General features: G+C 40.7%; 1 protein-coding gene across 2 annotated transcripts in view; it reads left to right on the plus strand.

Moving 5' to 3' along the window:
• The first annotated feature begins 706 nt into the window (after nt 1-706).
• Nucleotides 707-21,244, plus strand: part of LOC138764874 (tubulin alpha chain-like) — a 28,974-nt gene continuing 8,436 nt past the window's right edge. Inside the window, exons 1-3 of one of the 2 annotated variants that reach the window (XM_069941292.1) lie at nt 712-815; nt 3,745-3,911; nt 4,403-4,625. In XM_069941292.1, the coding sequence (XP_069797393.1) occupies nt 3,867-3,911; nt 4,403-4,625 (268 nt within the window). In that variant the 5' untranslated portion in view covers nt 712-815; nt 3,745-3,866. Of the gene's footprint in view, nt 816-3,744; nt 3,912-4,402; nt 4,626-21,244 lie in introns of both variants that reach the window. The other variant, XM_069941293.1, reaches the window with a different exon arrangement.

The following is a 21,244-nucleotide window of genomic DNA, read 5'->3' on the forward strand; positions in this document are numbered from 1 at the left end:
GTTACAATCATGTCCAGCGAACAATAAATCTCTCTGAAAACCGACAAGAACCTTCCTGAGCAGTAATTATTTACCTTTCAAGCACCAAAGCCTGGTGAAATACATAAATGTTAAATTATCTGCATAGTATAAGAATTGCCTGCAACCAGTGAACTTGGAGGAGTGAGAAGTAAGGTTGGACTGCGAATCAAAGAACTTTTCTGAACTTACACATACATTACATACACTTGTGCTTGGAATTAGAAGGGGGTTAAGTTAGGTTAGTTAAGAGTGATAAGTTAAAGTATGATTCTGTTTTCATGTTTAAAGATCATTAAAAGCAACTTTTGTTTAAGTAACCATTTGTCTTGGTGAATATCTATTGCTGCTGGATTTTGGGGTCCTCTCGGTTCGTAACATCGTGCTTCCCCTTCCCTGTAACTATACATGATAGAGAAACCTACAGACGTTGTAATCTTCAGCAGACGGAGAATTACTGGAAGAGGTCAGACGGCATCCGTGGGGAGGAATGGTGCGCCAACGTTTCGGATTGGAACCCTCATGAGTAAAATTTTAAAAAGTGAAATTACAAAATAAAGGAGGAAAGAAGCGGGGATGGGTGGAGATGGAGAGAAAGGTAGAGGGAGAAACTACGACGAATTGTGGCTGGGAAAAGTTTGAGATGGAAGAAGTTGCTTAAGTGTTGGAGCTCCGCCTTCTGCCCAATGACCGAGATCGGATCGTTTGGAAGCCCCACCCGGGCTCTTGGTGAATTAGGGAGGAGTGGCGGCGTATCTGAGGTTTGAGAGGACAAGACCCCTTGCCGGATCATCATGGTGAGTAGTGGTCAGAGTGGATGTATCGGACTCTGTGGTTAAGATCCCACACCTTTCAAGTACCAGCTCTCCGTCCCTGGTGCTTGACCCACTGCCGGGGAGGGAGTCGCATGTGAAATAAGGTCCCTGCCGCTAGAGACTTTGGGAGGGGGCCAGAGAAAGTGAGGGATGCACCCGCCGGAAAGAGATTGGAGTGGTGGGTGTGTGGAAAGTTTTCCTGACCTACCGAGGACAGTAAAGAGTTTTCCTTTCCCCTGGAAAGCGTGAGCGACAAGGATCCTTGCAGCCCCACTTTTGGCTTGAATCCTCTCCCACTCCGTGTTATTTGTATCTGCATTGGGGATGTACCCTCCTCTCCACAAGACCCGATGATTAAGACAGTGAAATCACTGTCGAGGAAGAAATCCCGTGGGTCTTTGTCGAGGGCTCATAGGTGAGTGAATGCGCATAGAGAAGGGGTTAACAGTATTTGCCTTTGGGGTATTTATGGATAAAAATGGCAAGCACAACTGGTTGGACTGCTTTCCATTCCCAGGTTGTGTTAGGGCTTGTTAACAACAACTGTGGGTCTATCGGAAAAAAAATAGAATATGTCAAATACAACGCAAAACCCAATAGTGCCAAAAATGCTGAATTAAAAAAAAGGATACTAGAATTGAAATAAAAAGAAATACTGGAAACACCCCTAGTCACTTTCCCCCTCCTGACACCCCTACCTTCTCACTCCTCAACGCCCCTACCCTCTCTCTCCACAACGCCTCTACCCTCTCCCCCCCCACAACCCTACCCACTCTCCCCCGACACCCTTACCCTCTCTCTTCCCTGACACCCCTACCCTCTCTCTACCCGACATCCCTCACCCCTACCCTCTCTTTCCCCAATGCACCTACCCTCTCCCCCCACACCCCTACCCTCTCTCTCTCCCCGATGCCTCTACCCTCTCTCTCCCCTGACGCCCATACCCTCTCTCCCCGACGCCCCTACCCTCTCTCTCCCTCTGATGCCCCAATACTCTCTCTCTCCCCCCCGAAACCCCTACCCTCTCCCCCGACACCCCTACCCACTCTCTCCCCCCGACACCCCTAACCTCTCTCTCCCCCCCGACATCCCTACCCTCTCTCTCCCCCCGACACCCTACCTGCTCTCTCCCCGACACCCTTACCATCTCTCCCCGACACCCCTACCCTCTCTCTCCCTCGACATCCCTACCCTCTCTCTCCCCTGACACCCCTACACTCTCTCCCCCTAACACATCTACCCTCTCTCTCCCCCGACACCCCTACTCTCTCTCTCCCCCCAACACCCCTACCCTCTCTCTCTCCCCCGACGCCCCTACCCTCTCCCCCCCAACGGCCCTACCTTCTCTCCCCCAATGTCCCTACCCATTCTCCTCCTCCTGGCACCCCTACCCACTCTCCCCCTTCTGACATCCCTACCCACTCTTCCCTGAAATCCCTACCCACTCTCCCCGACACTCCTACCCACTCTCATCCCGACACCCCTACCCTCTCTCTCCCCGACGCCCCTACCCTCTCTCTCCCCAACGCCCCTACCCTCTCTCTCCCCGAAACCCCTACCCACTCTCTCCCCCGACGCCCCTACCCTGTCTCCCCCACACCCCTATCTACTCTCCCCGACACCCGTACCCACTCTCCCCACGCCACCCCTACCCTCTCTTCCCCCCGACATCCCTACCCTCTCTCTCCCCCCTGTCACCCTACCTGCTCTCTCCCCGACCATCTCTCCCCCGACACCCCTACCCTCTCTCACCCCCGACATCTCTACCCTCTCTCTCCCCTGACACCCCTACTCTCTCTCTCCCCCGACACCCCTACTCTCTCTCTCCCCTGACACCCCTACACTCTCTCTCCCTAACACACCTACCCTCTCTCTCCCCCGACACCCCTACTCTCTCTCTCCCCCGACACCCCTACCCTCTCTCTCTCCCCCAACACCCCTACCCTCCCCCCCCCCGACGGCCCTACCTTCTCTCCCCCGACGTCCCTACCCATTCTCCTCCTCCTGACACCCCTACCCACTCTCCCCCTCCTGACATCCCTACCCACTCTTCCCCGAAACCCCTACCCACTCTCCCCGACACTCCTACCCACTCTCATCCCGACACCCCTACCCTCTCTCTCCCCGACGCCCCTACCCTCTCTCTCCCCAACGCCCCTACCCTCTCTCTCCCCGATGCCCCTACCCTCTCTCTCCCCTGACGCCCCTACCGTCTCCCCCACACCCCTACCTCCTCTCCCCGACACCCGTACCCACTCTCCCCACGCCACCCCTACCCTCTCTTCCCCCAACACTCCTACCCTCTCTCCCCCTGACACCCCTACCCTCTCTCTCCCCCGACACCCCAACCCTCTCTCTCTCCCCGTCGCCCCTACCCTCTCCCTCCCCGATGCCACCAGCCTCTCTCCCCCCAACACCCCTACCCTCTCTCCCCCAACACCCCTACCCTCTCTCCCCCCGACTCCCCTACCCTCTCTCTCCCCCGACACCCCAACCCTCTCTCTCTCCCCGACATCCCCAGCCTCTCTCCCCCCGACATTCCCTGCCCTCTCTCTTCCCCTGACACCCCTGCCCTCTCTCTCCCCTGACGCCCCTGCCCTCTCTCTACCACCGACACTGTTGCCCTCAAGTTCTCTATGTCATCTGCACAATTATCTAGCCTTTCCACGTCCAATCCCTCCCCTGCCTAGTGCTGCCTAGTGTGTCTCTTTGAAAGAGAGGCAGAGTCATGCTTGGTCTGGTTTATTGTACCTTTGCAAGATCTTGTTCATTTATCAATTTTACACATTTTAAGCCTCAGGTCAATTGTAGGAATTTGCATTTGGCCTATTCATTCAAATGTGTGGAGCTGCACAAAATATTTACCTTTTGGTTTTGCACCTAATAAACTCTACTTCTGCTTTCATGACAGAATGGTGGCTGGGATTGAAATGCAGCATGCGAATGAGGGATCAGGTGTTGCTGATGGGATTTTTGGCTCTGACTTGCCTCACTGAGGAGGTGCTCTTGTAGGTTATCTGCTCAACTCCATGTATGTCAGATCTGCCCTGCATACTCTGCTACTCAGTGGGATCAAAGGTGATGGCCAGTTATGTACTGTGAAATCACAGTGAACGATATGAGAAGGCACTGCCCTTTCACACATGGATAGGGTGGATAAGATAGTTGGATTACTTTAACCCTTGGACTCCAGCCATTTTTAATCTTTCATAATATATACTCCAGACTGGGTCCATGGATAAACTACAGTACGAACCAGCTGGTATAAAACTAGTCCCAGAAAATGGGGACACAGAGTATATGCGCTTGTTGGTAGTCCCTGAAAACAGTGACACTGAATCCAAAGGGTTAAGCAGCAATGAATCCTTGAGATCTGGCAAGGAAAGACAACCAATAATAATTAAAATGGATGGGTGAGGGTGTGTGTGGAGGTGGGTAAAGTGCCAAAGACTGCTGGCTGAAGGGAAGGTAGTGAGAGAATGGATAGTGAAACACGCTGATTGGGGGGAATTACGTCATACTGTCTCCTTTTGTATTCTGTTCATTATTGTTCCCACTTTCAACCACAGAGAGAGTGTATATCTATCCATGTTGGACAGGCCGGAGTCCAGATTGGAAATGCATGCTGGGAGCTGTACTGTCTGGAACACGGGATCCAACCGGATGGGAATGTGCTGAGCATCAAACAAACGAGCAGAGTCGATGACTCTTTCAGCACCTTCTTCAGTGAGACAGGGGCGGGAAGGCGCGTTCCTCGTGCAGTCTTCGTGGACCTGGAGCCCTCGGTGATAGGTAAAGTACCAGTCCTATGAGAAGACTTCCTTGTTCATGCCCTTAATCACAAGCTAACATACCATTTGCTGACTAGTGCTGGTATGTTAACTTACAAAGGCATCCACCTCCTTCTAAACACCAACCTTTACCCATCTCTCCTTTCTGTAGTAAAAATCTACATTTCCATTTTTGAAAAAAAATGATTATCCTCAAACATCCACTTGGGCTTTGATGTCAAACCTTTGCAGCTTTGCTCACACCTCACACCTATCTTCACATCCACAAACTCAGACAACTGGACAGCTTCTAATATATTCACTGATTTAAAATAACACTGGACAACAAACTTTTTCAAAAGGTTTGCTTCCTGACAAAAAAAAATTGGGGATTATGATCTGCAACTTTAAACTGGACACAAAGATAATTTCAGATTTGCTGTATCATGTAGGAAGTTGGAGATACATTAAATTAACTTTGATTGAATTTATATATTTAATCGCATAATGATGCTGATACATTGCATTAGTTCAACCAACCTAAAGCTGTTTCGCTGCTGGTTTTCGTTTGTACTCAGTATCTGATGCCAATTGTGTTAGTATCTAACACTAGTCGGCCAGCACTGTTGGATTTCATTTGCCCTGATACTGCTTTTCCATGGTCGCAATGTCCCGGTGAAACCTTTCACCGTGTTTGTCTCTGAATGCACCAAGATCAGTAGGAAAGACGTCCAAGTGTGAATGCAGAAAATGCATTTTCAGTGACATGTTGCACTTCATAGTTTTGATTGCTTGAAGTGGACTTAAAATATGACAGATTTTAGATTTATTGTCAGAATACATACATGACTTCACATGATTCCTTTTCCCTGTGGGCGCGGCAAAATGACCACTAATTGGTAGAGCAAAAGATAAACTGTACACAGTGTAAACATGTAAACAAATAAAAGAACTGTAAACAGATAACAAATGTAAACAAAAATGTTATATCTAAAAAAAATGGTAAGCGATAGGAAAATTTTAAGATGATTTTCATGATCAACAAATTAAAATCCATACAATACACCCAAACATGTTCAGGAAGAAAACTCTTCATTGACCAGTATTATCAATGTTCAAGCCTTGACCCTAGTGACATTCTGTTAGATATTGTCTGAAAATCAATAACTTATTCCTACTTTTTGCTACCTGTCATGCAAATTATTCTTGAGTCCCTATCTCTTAAGAAGTCTTGCAATGGTTCAATTGCTGGACATGGAGGCCTAGACTAACAATACAGGGATACAAGCTCCAATCTTTTAATGGCTCTGGGGAAATAAAATTCAGCTAATTGAATAACAGCAAAATTCTCCTACTCTGGCACTCTTGGGACTTTGGTACTGGACTGACAGTTTTTCTGGACTGTTGGATGTTATTACCCGTTGATACTCCAGCACACTTTTTACATTTATTGTTCTTCGATGCTACTAGGTAATGACATAAATTCCTGGCCCAATAACTACACATAACAATCCAGAATGAATAGTTTAAATTCCAAAAGACTTGTCCAGTAGTTACATTCAGTTCTTCTTTTAGAAAGAGAACTAGACTCAGATAATGATGCTATGAAACTGATTTGTGAAGCCCGTTATTTGTTTGAATAATGGCCTTCAGTAATGGAAATCAGCCCTAAATTGTTCCAGTCAAGGCGACTCTAGATCCATAACAATCTTGAATAATCCAAGCCAATGATCCATTATATCAAAACTACTGGACGAAAACTGATTTGGCAGAACATTGGCATCATACTGTAAAGCCAAAGAGCCAGACTGATTCATCTAATATATTCTGTCCAGGCTGGGGCAGCATGGTTACCGTTCCAGTTAGCGCAACACCTTTACAGTGCCAGTGATCGGAACTAAGGTTCAAATCCCAAGCTGTCTGTAAGGAGTTTGTACATTCTCCCTCTGTCTGCGTGGGTTTTCCATGGGGGCTCTGGTAACCTCAAAATGTAGGTTAATTGGGTATTAATTGGGCGGTACAGACTCGTGGGCTAAGGGAGTGCACAAACCAGGTAGTAGCTTTTCTCTCTGCGAACAACCAGAACATAGACAGCTAGATGAAATTTGCAAACGATCAAAACTTGGCCATGCTTTACATGGTGAGGAAGAAAGTTTTCAGATTGCAAGAAGTTATGCAAAGGTTTAGCACAACACTAAAACTGCGCCAGTGACCCGGGTTCAAATTCGGCACTGTCTGTATGGAGTTTGTACTTTCTCCCTGTGCCCCGCGTGGGTTTCCTCTGTGTACTCCAGTTTCCTGCCACATTTCAAAGATGCACAGGGTTAGTAGGTTAATTGGTCTCAGGGGTATATTTTAGTAGGTGCAGGCTCGTGGCTTGGAAGGGCCTGTTAAAAAAGGCCTGTTAAGGTGCTGTATCTTTAAATTAAAATCAGATTGGCAAATGCAATTTAATCATGAAGGACTTGAGGGGAGGTTGCTTACTGGTGTAGGCTCCAAAGGTATAGATGAACCATTTGGGGGACAGTTTCAAGGTGCCAGTGGGGTCTGAGATTTTTATAAACAGTGCCATAGGAAGTCATAAAATAAAGAAGGAAGATGTAAGTGAAGCACCGTCAATGGAAAAAGAAATTAGTTAATGTTTCAGGTCTGAGGCCCCTTGTCAGGAAGTTTTGAAGGCACTGTATAAAAACACAGGGATGACCTTGTTTGAGTGCTGCACTCTAGGAAGGGTGTAAAGTTTGCAGTCAGTGTAGTGGCAATTGATACAAAAGTATTTCAGGGTTGAGAGACCTCAGTACTGTGGATAGACTGGAAAGCTGAAATCGTTCCCCTTGCAAGGGAGGACATGGAACAGTACAGTGCATGATTGGGTCTTTCAGCGCACCAGGTCTGTCATGACTAACAGGAGGTTATTAGCAAAGGAATCAAAAATGAATTCAGAGGTTTTTTTTAAAGAATTGAGTTCTTAAGAAATGAAATAGATCAGTATCTGAAAGGAGATTGTTTGCAAGACTATGAGGCTAGAGGAGGGCAAAACAATGGGACAAGGTGGATTACTTTGCATAGACCTGATAAACTGAACCTGGATACCAATAGAGGGCCTGAACTCAATGTCTGAGAGGCTGGTGGAGACAGAAACCTTTGTCATACTTGAGCATAACTTGGACATGAAGAACTGCAACCTAGAACAATAGAACTTTACAGCACAGAAACAGACTCTTCAGTCCTTCTAGTCCATGCTGAACTATTATTGTCCCTAGTGTCACTGATCTGCATGCTGACCATAGCCTTCCATACCCCTCCAATCCATATACCTGTCCAAATTGTTCTTAAATATTAAAATTGAGTCGGCATTACCACTTCAGCTGGCTATTTGTTCCACACTGCCACTACTCTCTGTATGTAGAGGTTCCCTCTAAACCTTTCCCCTTTCACCCTTAACCCATATCTTCTAGTTGGTATCTCACCTACCCTCAGTGAAAAAACCTACCTACATTTACTCTGTGTATACTCCTCATAATTTTAAATATCTCTATGAAATCTTCCCTCATTGTTCTATGCTCCAGGAAATAAAGTCCTAACCTGTTTAACCTTTCCCTGTAACTCCATTCCTGAATTCCAGGCAACATCTGAGTAAATCTTTTCCACTCTCTTTCAATCTTATTGATATATTTCCTGTAGTTAGGTCACCAAAACTGCACACAATACTCCACATTTGGCCTCACCAATGTCTTGTGCAATTCTACCATAACATCCTAGCTCCTACTCATTACTTTGATTTATGAAGGCCAATATTGCCAAAAGCTCTCTTTACAACCCCATCTACCTGTGACGTCACTTTCAGGGAATTATGTATCTGTATTCCCAGATCCCTCTGTTCTACTGCTCTCCTCAGAGCCCTACCATTTTACATGTATGTCCTTTCTTGGTTTGTCCTTCCAAAATGCAGCACCTCATACTTGTCTGCATTAAATTCCATCTGCTATTTTTCAGCTCATTTTTTCAGCTGGTCCAGATCCCTATGAAAGCTTTGAAAACCTTCTTTGCTGGCCACAACGCCTCCAATCTTAGTGTAATCTGAAAACTTGCTGATCCAATTTACCACATTATTATACGGATCATTGATATAGATGACAAATCTCAATGGTCCCAGAGCTGATCTATGAGGCACAACACTAGTCACAGGCCTTCAGTCTGAGAAGCAATTATCCACCACTACTCTCTGGCTTCACCCATCCAGCTATTGTTGAATCCAGTTCACTTCTTCATCATGCATACCTAGCGTCTGAACTTTCCTGACTAACCTCCTATGTGGGACCTTGAAAAAGGCCTTACGAAAGTACATGTAGACAAGATACACAGCCTTTTCTTCGTCGTTTCTTGGTAACCTCCTGGGAAAAACTATACAAGATTGGTTATACGTGACCTACCAAGCACAAAGCCATGTTGTCTATCCCTAATCAGTCCATGGTAATTCAAATAATTGAATATCTAATCTCTTAGAACACCTTCCAATAAATTACCTACTACTGATGTCAGGCTCACTTTTAAACAACGAAACAACATGAAGTATCCTCCAGCACCAAACCTGTGGCTAAGTACATTTTACATTTTTCTGCCAGAACCCCTGCAATTTCTACACTAGTCTCCCTCAAGTTCCAAAGGAAATAAATTGTCAGCCCTGGGGATTTATCCACTCTTATTTGCTTTAAGGCAGCAAGCACCTCCTCCTCTTTAATCTGTGTTGGTTCCATGAACTGCAAGAATACAGATTTAATGCTGGAAGAAAAGATGAGGCAGAGTCTGGGCAAAGTATTCTATGAACTGTTGCCTACAGTAGAACCAAGTGCTGTATTTTTCTCTGAAAGGTTTCTATAATTCTATGATTAACACCCATCTCCCTCAGCTCTCAGCGGATAGGTCAGTGCTCCATGTAGAACAGCTTCAAGCAGGTTGGCAAGAAGAGAGATGATGGTCTGACTGGGGAAATTTCAGTGGCCATTGCTAAGATTGGCTCAGTGGTGCCATCTTGAAGGACAATGGCAAATTCAGGCCTATGGTACTTGGCAAGCAAACCAATTACGAAGGATAAACTTGCTTGATCTCATCCTTGTCAATCTATCTTCTAGTTGGATTTATTTCTGACAGTATTGGAAGGCATCCATGTGGAAATAAAAATCCATCCTCTCACTAAGTATCCTCTGTGTGCTTATGATCACACAAATGGAATATAAACAGAACAGATCTTACAGCTCATAACTGGCATCCATGAAACTGTGCTTAGCTGCCCACAGTAACAGATCATATTTGACGCTATCTGTAAGCTTATGGTCTAACATATTCCTCGCTCCCACTTGAGTCATGCCACGGGACCAACCTTGGCTCAACCTTTGAAGGCATGTTGAGATCTGCCAGCTTGCATCAAATAAGTCTACATAGTCAGATAAGAGGACAAATTGATCAGATAGACAGGTTGTGCAATCCTGTCACATCCATCACCATCCATGACTGAAGAGCTGAGCAGCTTTAATAGAAGGGGGAGATGCTGAGAATATGCCCTTCTTCAGTAATCATGGGTTCTGTCAAGTGTCAAAGAGGAGGCTGAGCAACACTCCCTCCAAAGTTTTTCTCTGCTTCTGATTGAGTTATTCGCAAACACCATTAAAGACTGAATAAATTCGATCTGGCTCATTATCGCCTAATCATTCAGCTTCCGGTCACATGACCAGAGGATTATTGTGGCACCATTGCAGGCCATTCAGCCTATTACATGCTTCTGTTCAACAGTCTCTAATCAGTCAACATCCTCTTGCTCTCTCTGAATCTGGAAATGATGGGCCTATCCATTATACTCTGCTGACTCCCACCACTTGTCTGGGCTGCATGTACCAGAATTGGAATCAAAATTAAACTACCTCCCCCTGAACATTTCGCCTTTCAGTTCAACTCTGCCCTTATGGATCTTTTCACCATCTGCCAATGGGATTAGATTCCCTCTTTTTGCCCAAACCAAGCCAGACCTGATCTTATACATCTGTCAATCCTCTCCAGAGGCTATAACCTAATTTTCTCTCCTCTAACCTTGTTGCAAAAATCCCTTCATGTCTGGATAATTGTTACGGCATCCTCTCAGGGGCCTCTCCAGGCTTCCAAAATGGGATACCCTTCTTGTGTTGTAGACAAGCTATTGTTTGATAAAGTTTCTGCCATTGTACCTGCATTTGTGTGACAGAAGATCCCATGTGGTTTACCAGCTGCTCTGTCAATATGTTCTGCCACTTCCAAACGTTTAAGGGCACACACAGTAAAAACACAATGCTGGAGAAACTCAGTAGGTCAAGCAATATGCTTTATAGAGCAAAGATAAAGATACAAACCCAACATTTCGGCCTTGAACCCTTCATCAAGTGTAAAGGTACACATACTCTGTTTCCCCATACCCTTTACAATTGTGCCAATTAGTTTATTTTGTCTCTCTTTCCTTCAGTCAAAAGTATATTGATTCAGACTTTTGCATCATATTTCATGTCGTGTCCTTTTACAGAATTTTATTTTGTCTTGTATCCAAATTGGGACCATTGACACATCCGTATCCGAGTCACTAATACGGCAGTGACTTCAGAAGAACTTCACTGCCCATCTTTTTCCAATCTAGAAAAACAACCATTTGTCATTTACTCTTTTCCTATTCCAAGAGTCATAGCTTCGTATATGCCTGCAGGTCAGTGACTAGTGATGCTCTGAAGGAATCTGTGTGGCACCCTTGCACTTGGTGATTTTTATAAATTACTTCCATGAATAAGTGGTAGGGGGCTAGAAGTCAGTAAGTTTGCAGATAATGCAAGGCTAGAGGTGTTGTGGATTGTGTGGAAGGTTGTCATAAGTTTAAATTATGTTATAGGCAAGATGCCAATTTGGGCAGAGAAGTGGCAGATGGAGTCCATCCAGATAATTTTGAAGTGATGCACTTTGGAACGTTGAACCTGAAGGCAGAGTATGTGATTAACAGCAGTATTCTTAAGTGTGGTGGAACAGAGAGATCTTGGGGATCAGTTTCATAGATCTCTCAAGATTACCATGCAAGTTGATGAGGTCATTAAGAAGACATCTGGTAGGTTGGCCTTCATTAGTGAGGGGATTGAGTTCAAGAGCTCTGGGGTAATGTTGCAGCTCTATAAAACTCTGGTTAGAGTCCTCAAGGAGTGAAGTCTGTTACCCGTGATGTCGTAGGCTGAGTTAACACCCCTCTGGAGTTTTTTCTTGGTACCTCCGTACCAGGCAGTGATGAAACCAGCCAGGATTCTCTCCGCAGTACACCTGTAGAAGTTTTCAAGAGACTTTGGTGACTCCTCAGACACTTCATGTGTCTGGTGAGCCTTTTTCATGATTGCATCGAGATGAAGGCTCCAGGACACATCCTCAGAGATGTTAACATTCAGGAATTTGAAGTCTTGACCCTCGATGAGGACTGGATTGTGTTCTCCTAACTTTTTCCTGAAGTCCACAATCATCTCCTTGGTTTTTTTTAACATTGAGTGTAAAATTCTTGGTATGTCACCACTAACGAGCTGATCTATCTTCCTTCTATATGCTTCCTCATTGCTGTTTGTGATTCTGTCGGCAACTGTGGTGCCATCAGTAAATTTGTAGATACATTAGAATTGTGCCTGGCCACAGAGTCATAGGTGTATAGTGAGTAAAGCATGGGCTATATCAGAAAATGTTAGTCATATAATTTGCCTTTAACAAATCATGATAGCCTTTACAAACTACTCCATTGTATCTTTAAATGTTTCCCCTTATTGTTGTTTCTAATAATGTCTCCCTCATTGAAGCTCAGCTAATGGTGTTGATGATATCCACCATATTGTTTCAGCTTTTCCTAAACAAAAGCATATTTTTCTACAAGGATTGAAAGGTTATGATGCCATCTCTGCCCAAACATACCCAGTAACGTAGGGTGCATCCCATCTAGACCAACTGAATTATATGCATTAAGTGTAACTAGTCTTTCTAGTATCTCTTAATTTTCTAGTGTCTCCATTATTCATACTATCTCACATTCTCCTCTGATATTGGCAAAAACAAAAATATAAATGCAAAGTATTTATTAAATATGCTAGGTCTGCCTGTGTCCTCTGTTTGGATTCTGCTCCTATGTCTTTTAGACTTAGATGCTCAGTCCCTAATCAGTCCCACCCTTTCTAATTGTACTCCATGTTATTTGCAATATTAATGCAAATTACTCTTGGGTTTCTCTTCATGTTAACAGCCATCCTGTTCTTTTGCTGTAACTTTGCAATTTGCTTATCCTCTAAGCTGTTTTTTTTTAATTTAGATGTGTAGCACGGTAACTGGCCCTTCCAGTTCACAAGCCTGCACCGCCCAAATACACCCAGGTCATCTGTTCACCCCAGACTTGCTTAACCACTTTCCATGAGTTCTTTGTTTGCATCAACTATTTTTCTTTGGCTTGGCTTCGCGGACGAAGATTTATGGAGGGGGTAAAAAGTCCACGTCAGCTGCAGGCTCGTTTGTGGCTGACAAGTCCGATGCGGGACAGGCAGACACGATTGCAGCGGTTGCAGGGGAAAATTGGTGGGTTGGGGTTGGGTGTTGGGTTTTTCCTCCTCTGCCTTTTGTCAGTGAGGTAGGCTCTGCGGTCTTCTTCAAAGGAGGTTGCTGCCCGCCAAACTGTGAGGCGCCAAGATGCAAAAGTTTATGCACGATATTTTTTTGAAGATTGCAGACACACAAGGAAATATATTGATCGGAGGGGATTTTAACCTTAATTTGGACCCAATGTTGGATAAAACTGGACAAAAGACAAGTAAAAAGAGTAAAGGAGCCAAATGTATAGTTAAATCAATGCAGGAGAAGAAACTTATAGATATATGGAGGAGGCAACACCCAAGAGAGAAGGAATTTTCACATTATTTGAGTAGGCACAAAACTTACTCAAGGATTGATATGTTTTTGTTGTCAGCCCATATTCAAGGGAGAGTTAGGAAAACTGAGTATAAAGCTAGACTACTATCAGATCATTCACCCCTATTATTAGCAATAGAACTGGAGGACATCCCACCAAGAACATATAGATGGAGGTTAAACTCCATGCTACTTAAAAGACAGGAATTTAGAGAGTTTATTGAATGCCAAATTAAAACATATTTTGAAATAAACACAGGATCAATGAAAGACAAATTTATATTATAGGACACAATGAAAGCCTTGATTAGAGGGCAGATAATAAGGTATGTGACTAAGATGAAAAAGGATTACAATCGAGAAATAGAGCAGTTGGAAAGGGAGATAGTAAGAACAGAAAAGGAATTAGTAAAAAGGGATGATATATAATGAAAAGGAGAGAATTGGCAGACAAAAATATTTAAATACAAAACATTACAAAAGTACAAGGTGGAGAAGAACATAATGAAAATATGGCAAAAGTATTACGAACTTGGAGAAAAAAAACATAAAATATTAGCCTGGCAACTTAAAACAGAACAAGCTAAAAGAACAATACTGGCATCAAGGAAAAAGGACAAACAAATTACATATAATCCAGCAGAGATTAATGAAAATTTTAAGGAATTTTATGAACAATTGTATCAAACTGAGAACGAGGGGAAAGATGATAAATAGAGAAATTTTTAGCTAAAATTCAACTGTCAAAATTGCAAGAGGAACAAAACAAACTAATAAAACTATTTGAAATAGAGGAAGTACAGGATATATTAAAAAAGCTGACGAGCAATAAAACACCAGGAGAGGATGGATTTCCAATGGAATTTTATAAAACATTTAAAGACTTATTAATTCCTCCTCTCCTGGAAGTAATGAACCAGGTAGAAGAAACACAAAACTTGCCAAATTCATGTAAGACAGCAATAATTACAGTAATACCAAAGAGGGGGAAGGATCCATTAACACCAGTATCATATTGACCAATATCTCTACTTAACTCAGACTACAAGATAATAGCAAAATTATTAGCAAACAGATTGCCCGATAGTGTACCTAAATTAGTAAAACAAGATCAAACTGGATTTATTAAGAAAAGACAAACAGCGGATAATGTCTGCAAACTTATTAGTCTAATCCACGCAGTTCAAGGAAATAAGAAACCAACAGTGGCTGTTGCTCTAGACGCAGAAAAAGCCTTTGACAGAGTAGAGTGGAATTACTTATTTAAAGTATTACAGAGGTTAAATCTACCAGAAAAATATATAAATTGGATTAAAGCATTGTATAATGGACCTTTAGCAAAGGTAAATGGATATGTATCGAGTCACTTTAAATTAAGTAGGTCAACTAGACAGGAATATCCATTATCCCCCTCATTGTTCACCTTAGCAATGAAACCTTTGGCAGAACTGATAAGAATAGAAAATAAAATAAAAGGGATAAAAATAAAGGAGAAGGAGAATAAAATTAGCTTATTTGCAGATGACATCATAGTATACCTAACAGAACCAGAGATATCAATAAAAGAATTACATGAAATTGAAGGAATATGGAGAAATATTGGGGTACAAGATCAACGCAAAGAAAAGTGAAGTGATGCCAATGAGTAATGCGGATTATACAGAATTTTAAAAAGAATCACCATTTAAATGGCAAGCACAAGCAATCCGATACCTAGGTATCAGGTTACATAATAACTTAAGCCACTTGTACAAACTAAATTATCAACCACTAATAAAGAAATTGCAGGAAGACTTAGAACATTGGAAAGAATTACTACTAACATTGATAGGGAAGGTAAACTGCATTAAAATGAACGTGTTCCCAAGAATACAATACTTATTTCAAACGTTACCAATTCCTTTAACAGAAAAATTATTTAAGGAACTAAAGAGGATAATAAGGAAATTCTTGTGGAAAGGGAGGAATCCAAGGGTAGCATTAGATAAATTAGCAGAGAGGTATAATCAAAGTGGTTTGCAATTACCAAATTTTAGAAATTATTATAGAGCCGCACAATTCAGGTATTTATCAGATTTTTATCAGACAAGGGAAAAACCAGACTGGACTAAGATAGAACTAGATAAAATAGGGGAGAAGATACCGGAACATATACTTTATAAGTGGGATAAAAAGGTGGTGCAATATAAAAACTCACCAGTACTGCATCATTTACTTAATACATGGAAGAAGATCCATTTAGAAAGGAAAAAAAAAACAAATGATCAAATACCAATATTACAATTGATGCAAAATCCGCTAATCCCTTTTACAATAGTCAACCTTTCCTTTAGAGAATGGGAGAGAAAAGGAATCAAAAGAATAGAAAATTGTTTTTTGGGAAATAATTTATTTACATTTGAACAGTTGAAGTACAAATATGGAATAACTCATGGTACAATGTTTGCATATTATCAATTGAAAGCTTATTTAAAGGATAAATTGGGAAACAGCTTGAGATTACCTGAAGGAAGCAGCTTTGAATATGTGATTACAGACACAATGATAATTAAAAGATTTATAACCAACATGTACATTAAACTGCAAGATAAGGAAAATGAAATAAACTATAAACCTAAGCAGAAGTGGGAAAAGGATTTAAACATAAAGATAAAAAATGAAGTATGGGTAAAGTTATGTTCTGGAACTATGAAGAATATAATAAACACAAGGTTACACATGATACAGTATAATTGGTTACACAGGTTATATATCACTCCTCAAAAATTTAAAAAATGGATTCAACATTATCGGATAGATGTTTTCGCTGCAAGAAAGAAATGGGAACAACGTTACATGCAACTTGGGCATGTACGAAATTAAATACATTTTGGAAAGAATTAAATCAGATACTAAATAAAATTACAAAAAATAACATACCAAAAAAACCAGAGATATTTCTTTGAAGTAACATGAGAAGTATAGAATTCGGCCTCAAACTGGATAAAGTGTAAAAAAAATTCATTATGATAGCCTTAGCAATAGCAAAAAAATGTATAATGTCAACTTCGAAAATAGAAGAGAGCCTGAGTATACAGCAATGGTACATGGAAATGAATAAATGTATTCCACTGGAAAAAAATAACATAATTTAAAAAATAAAGTCACAATGTTTGAACAAATTTGGGAACCATTCATGGAACATATCAGAAAGAGCTTGCCTACGACCTCCATCCCCTAAAATGAGAATGAAAATGATAAGAAGATAAAATGACTAGATTCATTGTGTAATAAATAGATGACGCATTTTTCTTGATTTATTTTTCTTTGTGTGAAGATATTGTTTTATGGTTCTATTGAATATGTTGAATATTTATGGATTTTGGAGAGATGTGGGTAGAGGGGAGGGAGGAAAAGGGGGAAAAAAGGGAGAAAAGATCACTGTGTAAATTTAATGAGGAACGTTTGTACATATTTTGGTTGATGTGATTCATAGTGTGAAAAATAAAAAAATTATAAAAAATAGCATGGAAATAAGGCCTTCAGCCTATCTTATTCCATATATACATCCTCTTTGTGAAGATTTTGCCTATAATTCTCTTTTAAATCTCTCACTTCCCACCCCACCATTCGTATTCCCTGAGAATTGAAAGATGTTGACAACAGAAGTGACATTTACTAATAACCTAGTCATTGATGCTCTGTTGGATTTTGTAAGGACCCTCTCAACTCTTAGATTTACCCTCGACTATAATGTTAATTTCTGGGGTGCCAATCAAGCACCAATTTACACCAATACCCTTTTATTCCACCTACATTCCTGTCAACTCACTCCAGATTCCATGTACCACACACAAAGGGGCAATTTAGAGCAGCTAATTAACCTGCCAACCTGTTCTGCATCACGTTCAATTCCATTTGTAACCTTTCATAAAATTATTCAATAAGTGCCTACAGTTGCATGAAGTTAATCTTGGATAAAATTAGCTGCTGTGTGGTATGCCACACAAGTGGCAGATGTCGACCATCTTTGATGAGATATAGTCTAATTTCCTCCCCTTGGAATTCAACGGCATTATGCTTGCTTAGTTCAACCAACTTCAACAGCTGCAGGTTACCACTAACTGGGAAAAAAAGGCAAGCCACTTGTGATAGTACATATTCTATCACCAATGTGTATATGTACATATGTACAGATGGTAGTGTAGGATGACTGTGATTGGCTGAGAGTGTAGCCACACCTACTGGCAGGTCTTAAAGGATTGCTCCTAGCCAGACCAGGTCATTCTGGACTGGTCAACCTACTTGTGCTATCCTCCAGTCTTTTAGTTAATAAAAGCCTTGGTTTGGATCAACAAGTCTGGTTATTTCCACGCGCATTACACCACTTAAACATTTCTTGCAATTAACACCAAGTCAGTAGCAGACTGCTGAAATCTAAGGAGGCAGGAAAGAACGTAAATAGGAAATTAGGATGGTTAAAAGTGTCCGTGAAATATCCTTGGCAAATAAGATCATGGAAAATCCTATCACATTTTATGCCCATAAAATCAAAATGGTTACTCGGGAGAGGATAGTGACATTCAAGAATTAATGAGGACATTCAAGCCTCGAATCAGAGAAAGTGCGAGAGATACTAAATGAAGGTAAACAAGAATTCTGCAGATGTGGTCTAGTGCAGTGAACAATAGACCTGGAGAAACTCAGCAGGTGAAGCAGCATCCATGGAAAGTAAAAGGCAGTCAACATTTTGGGCCTGAGCCCATTCCTCAGGAGTGCAAATGAAGAGATTCAGATTTCAGATTTATTGTCACATACAACCCTGAGATTTTTTTTTCTGCAGGAGAATTAGCACTTATTGGTCGTGCAAAAAAAGACTGCACTGTGTATATATATATATATATATATATATATATATATAGATTGAGTTTGTTGTTTTTTTTTAATTATTTTTCACACTATGAACCATATTAATCAAAATACACAGAAACATTTCCCTCTTGAATATACACAGTGTCATTTTCTCCCCTTTTTCCCCCCTCCCTTCCCTCCCTCCTTCCCACCTCCCCCAACCCATTAAACGTTCAACATATACAATACAATAAACCCATTAAACAATGTCATCACACAATGAAAATAAACAAGAAAATTGTGTCATCTACTTTTACACAGTGGGTCCGTTCATTTCGTCTTCTTCTCATTCTATCATTTTAGAGGGTGGACGTCCGCGGTAGGCCCTCTCTGTTGTGTTCCATGTACAGTTCCAAAATTTGTTCAAATAATGTGACTTTATTTTTTTAAATTATATGTTATTTTTTTCCAATGGAATACATTTATTCATTTCCATGTACCATTGCTGAACTCTCAGGCTCTCTTCTGATTTCCAAGTTGACATTATACATTTTTTTGCAACAGCTAAGGCTATCATAATAATTCTTTTTTCCGCTTCATCCAGTTTGAGGCCTAATTCTTTATAATTCTTCTTATATTACTTAGAAGAAAGATCTCTGGATTTTTTGGTATGTTGCTTTTTGTGATTTTATTTAATACCTGATTTAGATCTTCCCAAACCTTTTTCACTTTCTCACATGCCCAAATTGCATGTACTGTTGTTCCCATTTCCTTCTTACAGCAAAAAACATCTGTCTGATAATGTTGGATCCCATTTATTTAACTTTTGGGGTGTGATATATAGCCTGTGTAACCAATTATATTGTATCATGCATAACCTCGTGTTTATTATATTTCTCATAGTTCCAGAGCATAGCTTTGCCCATTTTTCATTTTTTATCTTTATATTTAGATCTTGTTCCCACTTTTGTTTGTGTTTATAGCTTATTTCATCATTTTCTTTCTCTTGCGGCTTGATGTACATGTTTGTTATAAATCTTTTAATTATCATTGTGTCTGTAATCACATATTCAAAGCTGCTTCCTTCTGGTAATCTCAGTCTGCTTCCCAATTTGTCTTTTAAGTAGGTTTTCAGTTGGTGGTATGCAAACATCGTACCGTGAGTTATTCCATATTTGTACTTCATTTGTTTAAATGATAATAAATTATTTCCCAAAAAACAATTTTCTATTCTTTTCTCTCTCATTCTCTAAAGGAAAGGTTATCTATTGTGAAAGGGATTAGTTGATTTTGCATCAATAATAATTTTGGTAGTTGGTAATTTGTTTTTTTTCCTTTCTACGTGAATCTTCTTCCAAATGTTGAGCAGATGGTGCAGTACTGGTGAACTTCTATATTGCACCAGTTTTTCATCCCACTTATAAAGTATATGTTCTGGTACCTTCTCCCCTATTTTATCTTGCTCTATCCTGGTCCAATCTGGTTTTTCCCTTGTTTGATAAAAATCTAATAGTTATCTTAATTGTGCTGCTCTATACTAATTCTTAAAGTTTGGTAGCTGCAAACCACCTTGTTTGTACCATTCTGTTAATTTATCTAGCGCTATCCTCGGTTTCCCCCCCTTTCCATAAGAATTTCCTTATTATTTTCTTTAGCTCATTGAAGAATTTCTCTGTTAAAGGAATTGGTAACGATTGAAATAGGTATTGGATCCTTGGGAAGATATTCATTTTAATGCTATTTACCCTTCCTGTCAGTGTTAGTGATAAATCTTTCCAATGTTCTAAGTCATCTTGTAATTTCTTCATTAATGGCTGATAATTTAATTTGTATAGATGGCCTAGATTATTATCTAGTCTAATACCAAGGTATCAGATTGCTTGTGTTTGCCATTTAAATGGTGATTCTTTTTTAAACTTTGTGAAATCTGCATTATTCATTGGCATCACTTCACTTTTATTTGCATTTGATATTTCTCCATATTCCTTCAATTTCTCATGTAATTCTTCTATTGATATTTCTGGTTCTGTTAGGTATACTATGATGTCATCTGCAAATAAGCTAATTTTATTCTCCTTCTCCTTTATTTTTATCCCTTTTATTTTATTTTCTGTTCTTATCAGTTCTGCCAATGGTTCTATTGCTAAAGCGAACAGTGAGGGAGATAGTGGACATCCCTACCCAGATGACCTGCTTAATTTAAATTGGTTGGATTTATATCCATTTACTGTCACCTTCGCCATTGGACCCTTATATAATGCTTTAATCCAATTAATATATTTCTCTGGTAGGTTGAACCTCTGTAATACTTTGAATAAATAATTCCATTCTGCCCTGTCAAAGGCTTTCTCTGCATCTAAAGCAAAAGCCACTGTTGGCGTCTTATTTCCTTGTACTGCATAGATTAAGTTAATGAACTTACAAACATTGTCCGTTGTTCGTCTTTTCTTAATAAATCCAGTTTGATCTAGTTCTACTATTTTTGGTACACAGTTGGCCAATCTGTTTGCTAATAGTTTTTATATTATCTTATAATCTGAGTTAAGTAGAGATATTGGTGTATTCGATGCTGGTGTTAGTGGATCTTTCCCCGTCTTTGGTATTACTGTAATTATTGTTGTTCTACATGAATCTGTCAAGTTTTGTGTTTCTTCTGTCTGGTTCATTACTTCCAGGAGAGGAGAAATTAGTAACTCTTTAAATGTTTTATAGAATTCTATTGGGAGTCCATCCTCCCCAGGCGTTTTATTGTTCGGTAGCTTTTTTTTTAATATATCTTGTATTTCCTCTATTTCAAATGGTTTTATCAATTTGTTTTGCTCCACTTCTTGCAATTTTGGTAGTTCAATTTTAGCTAGAAACTCATCTATTTTGTCTTCT

This window comes from Narcine bancroftii, chromosome 5, assembly GCF_036971445.1.
Source record: "Narcine bancroftii isolate sNarBan1 chromosome 5, sNarBan1.hap1, whole genome shotgun sequence".
Taxonomy (NCBI): domain Eukaryota; kingdom Metazoa; phylum Chordata; class Chondrichthyes; order Torpediniformes; family Narcinidae; genus Narcine; species Narcine bancroftii.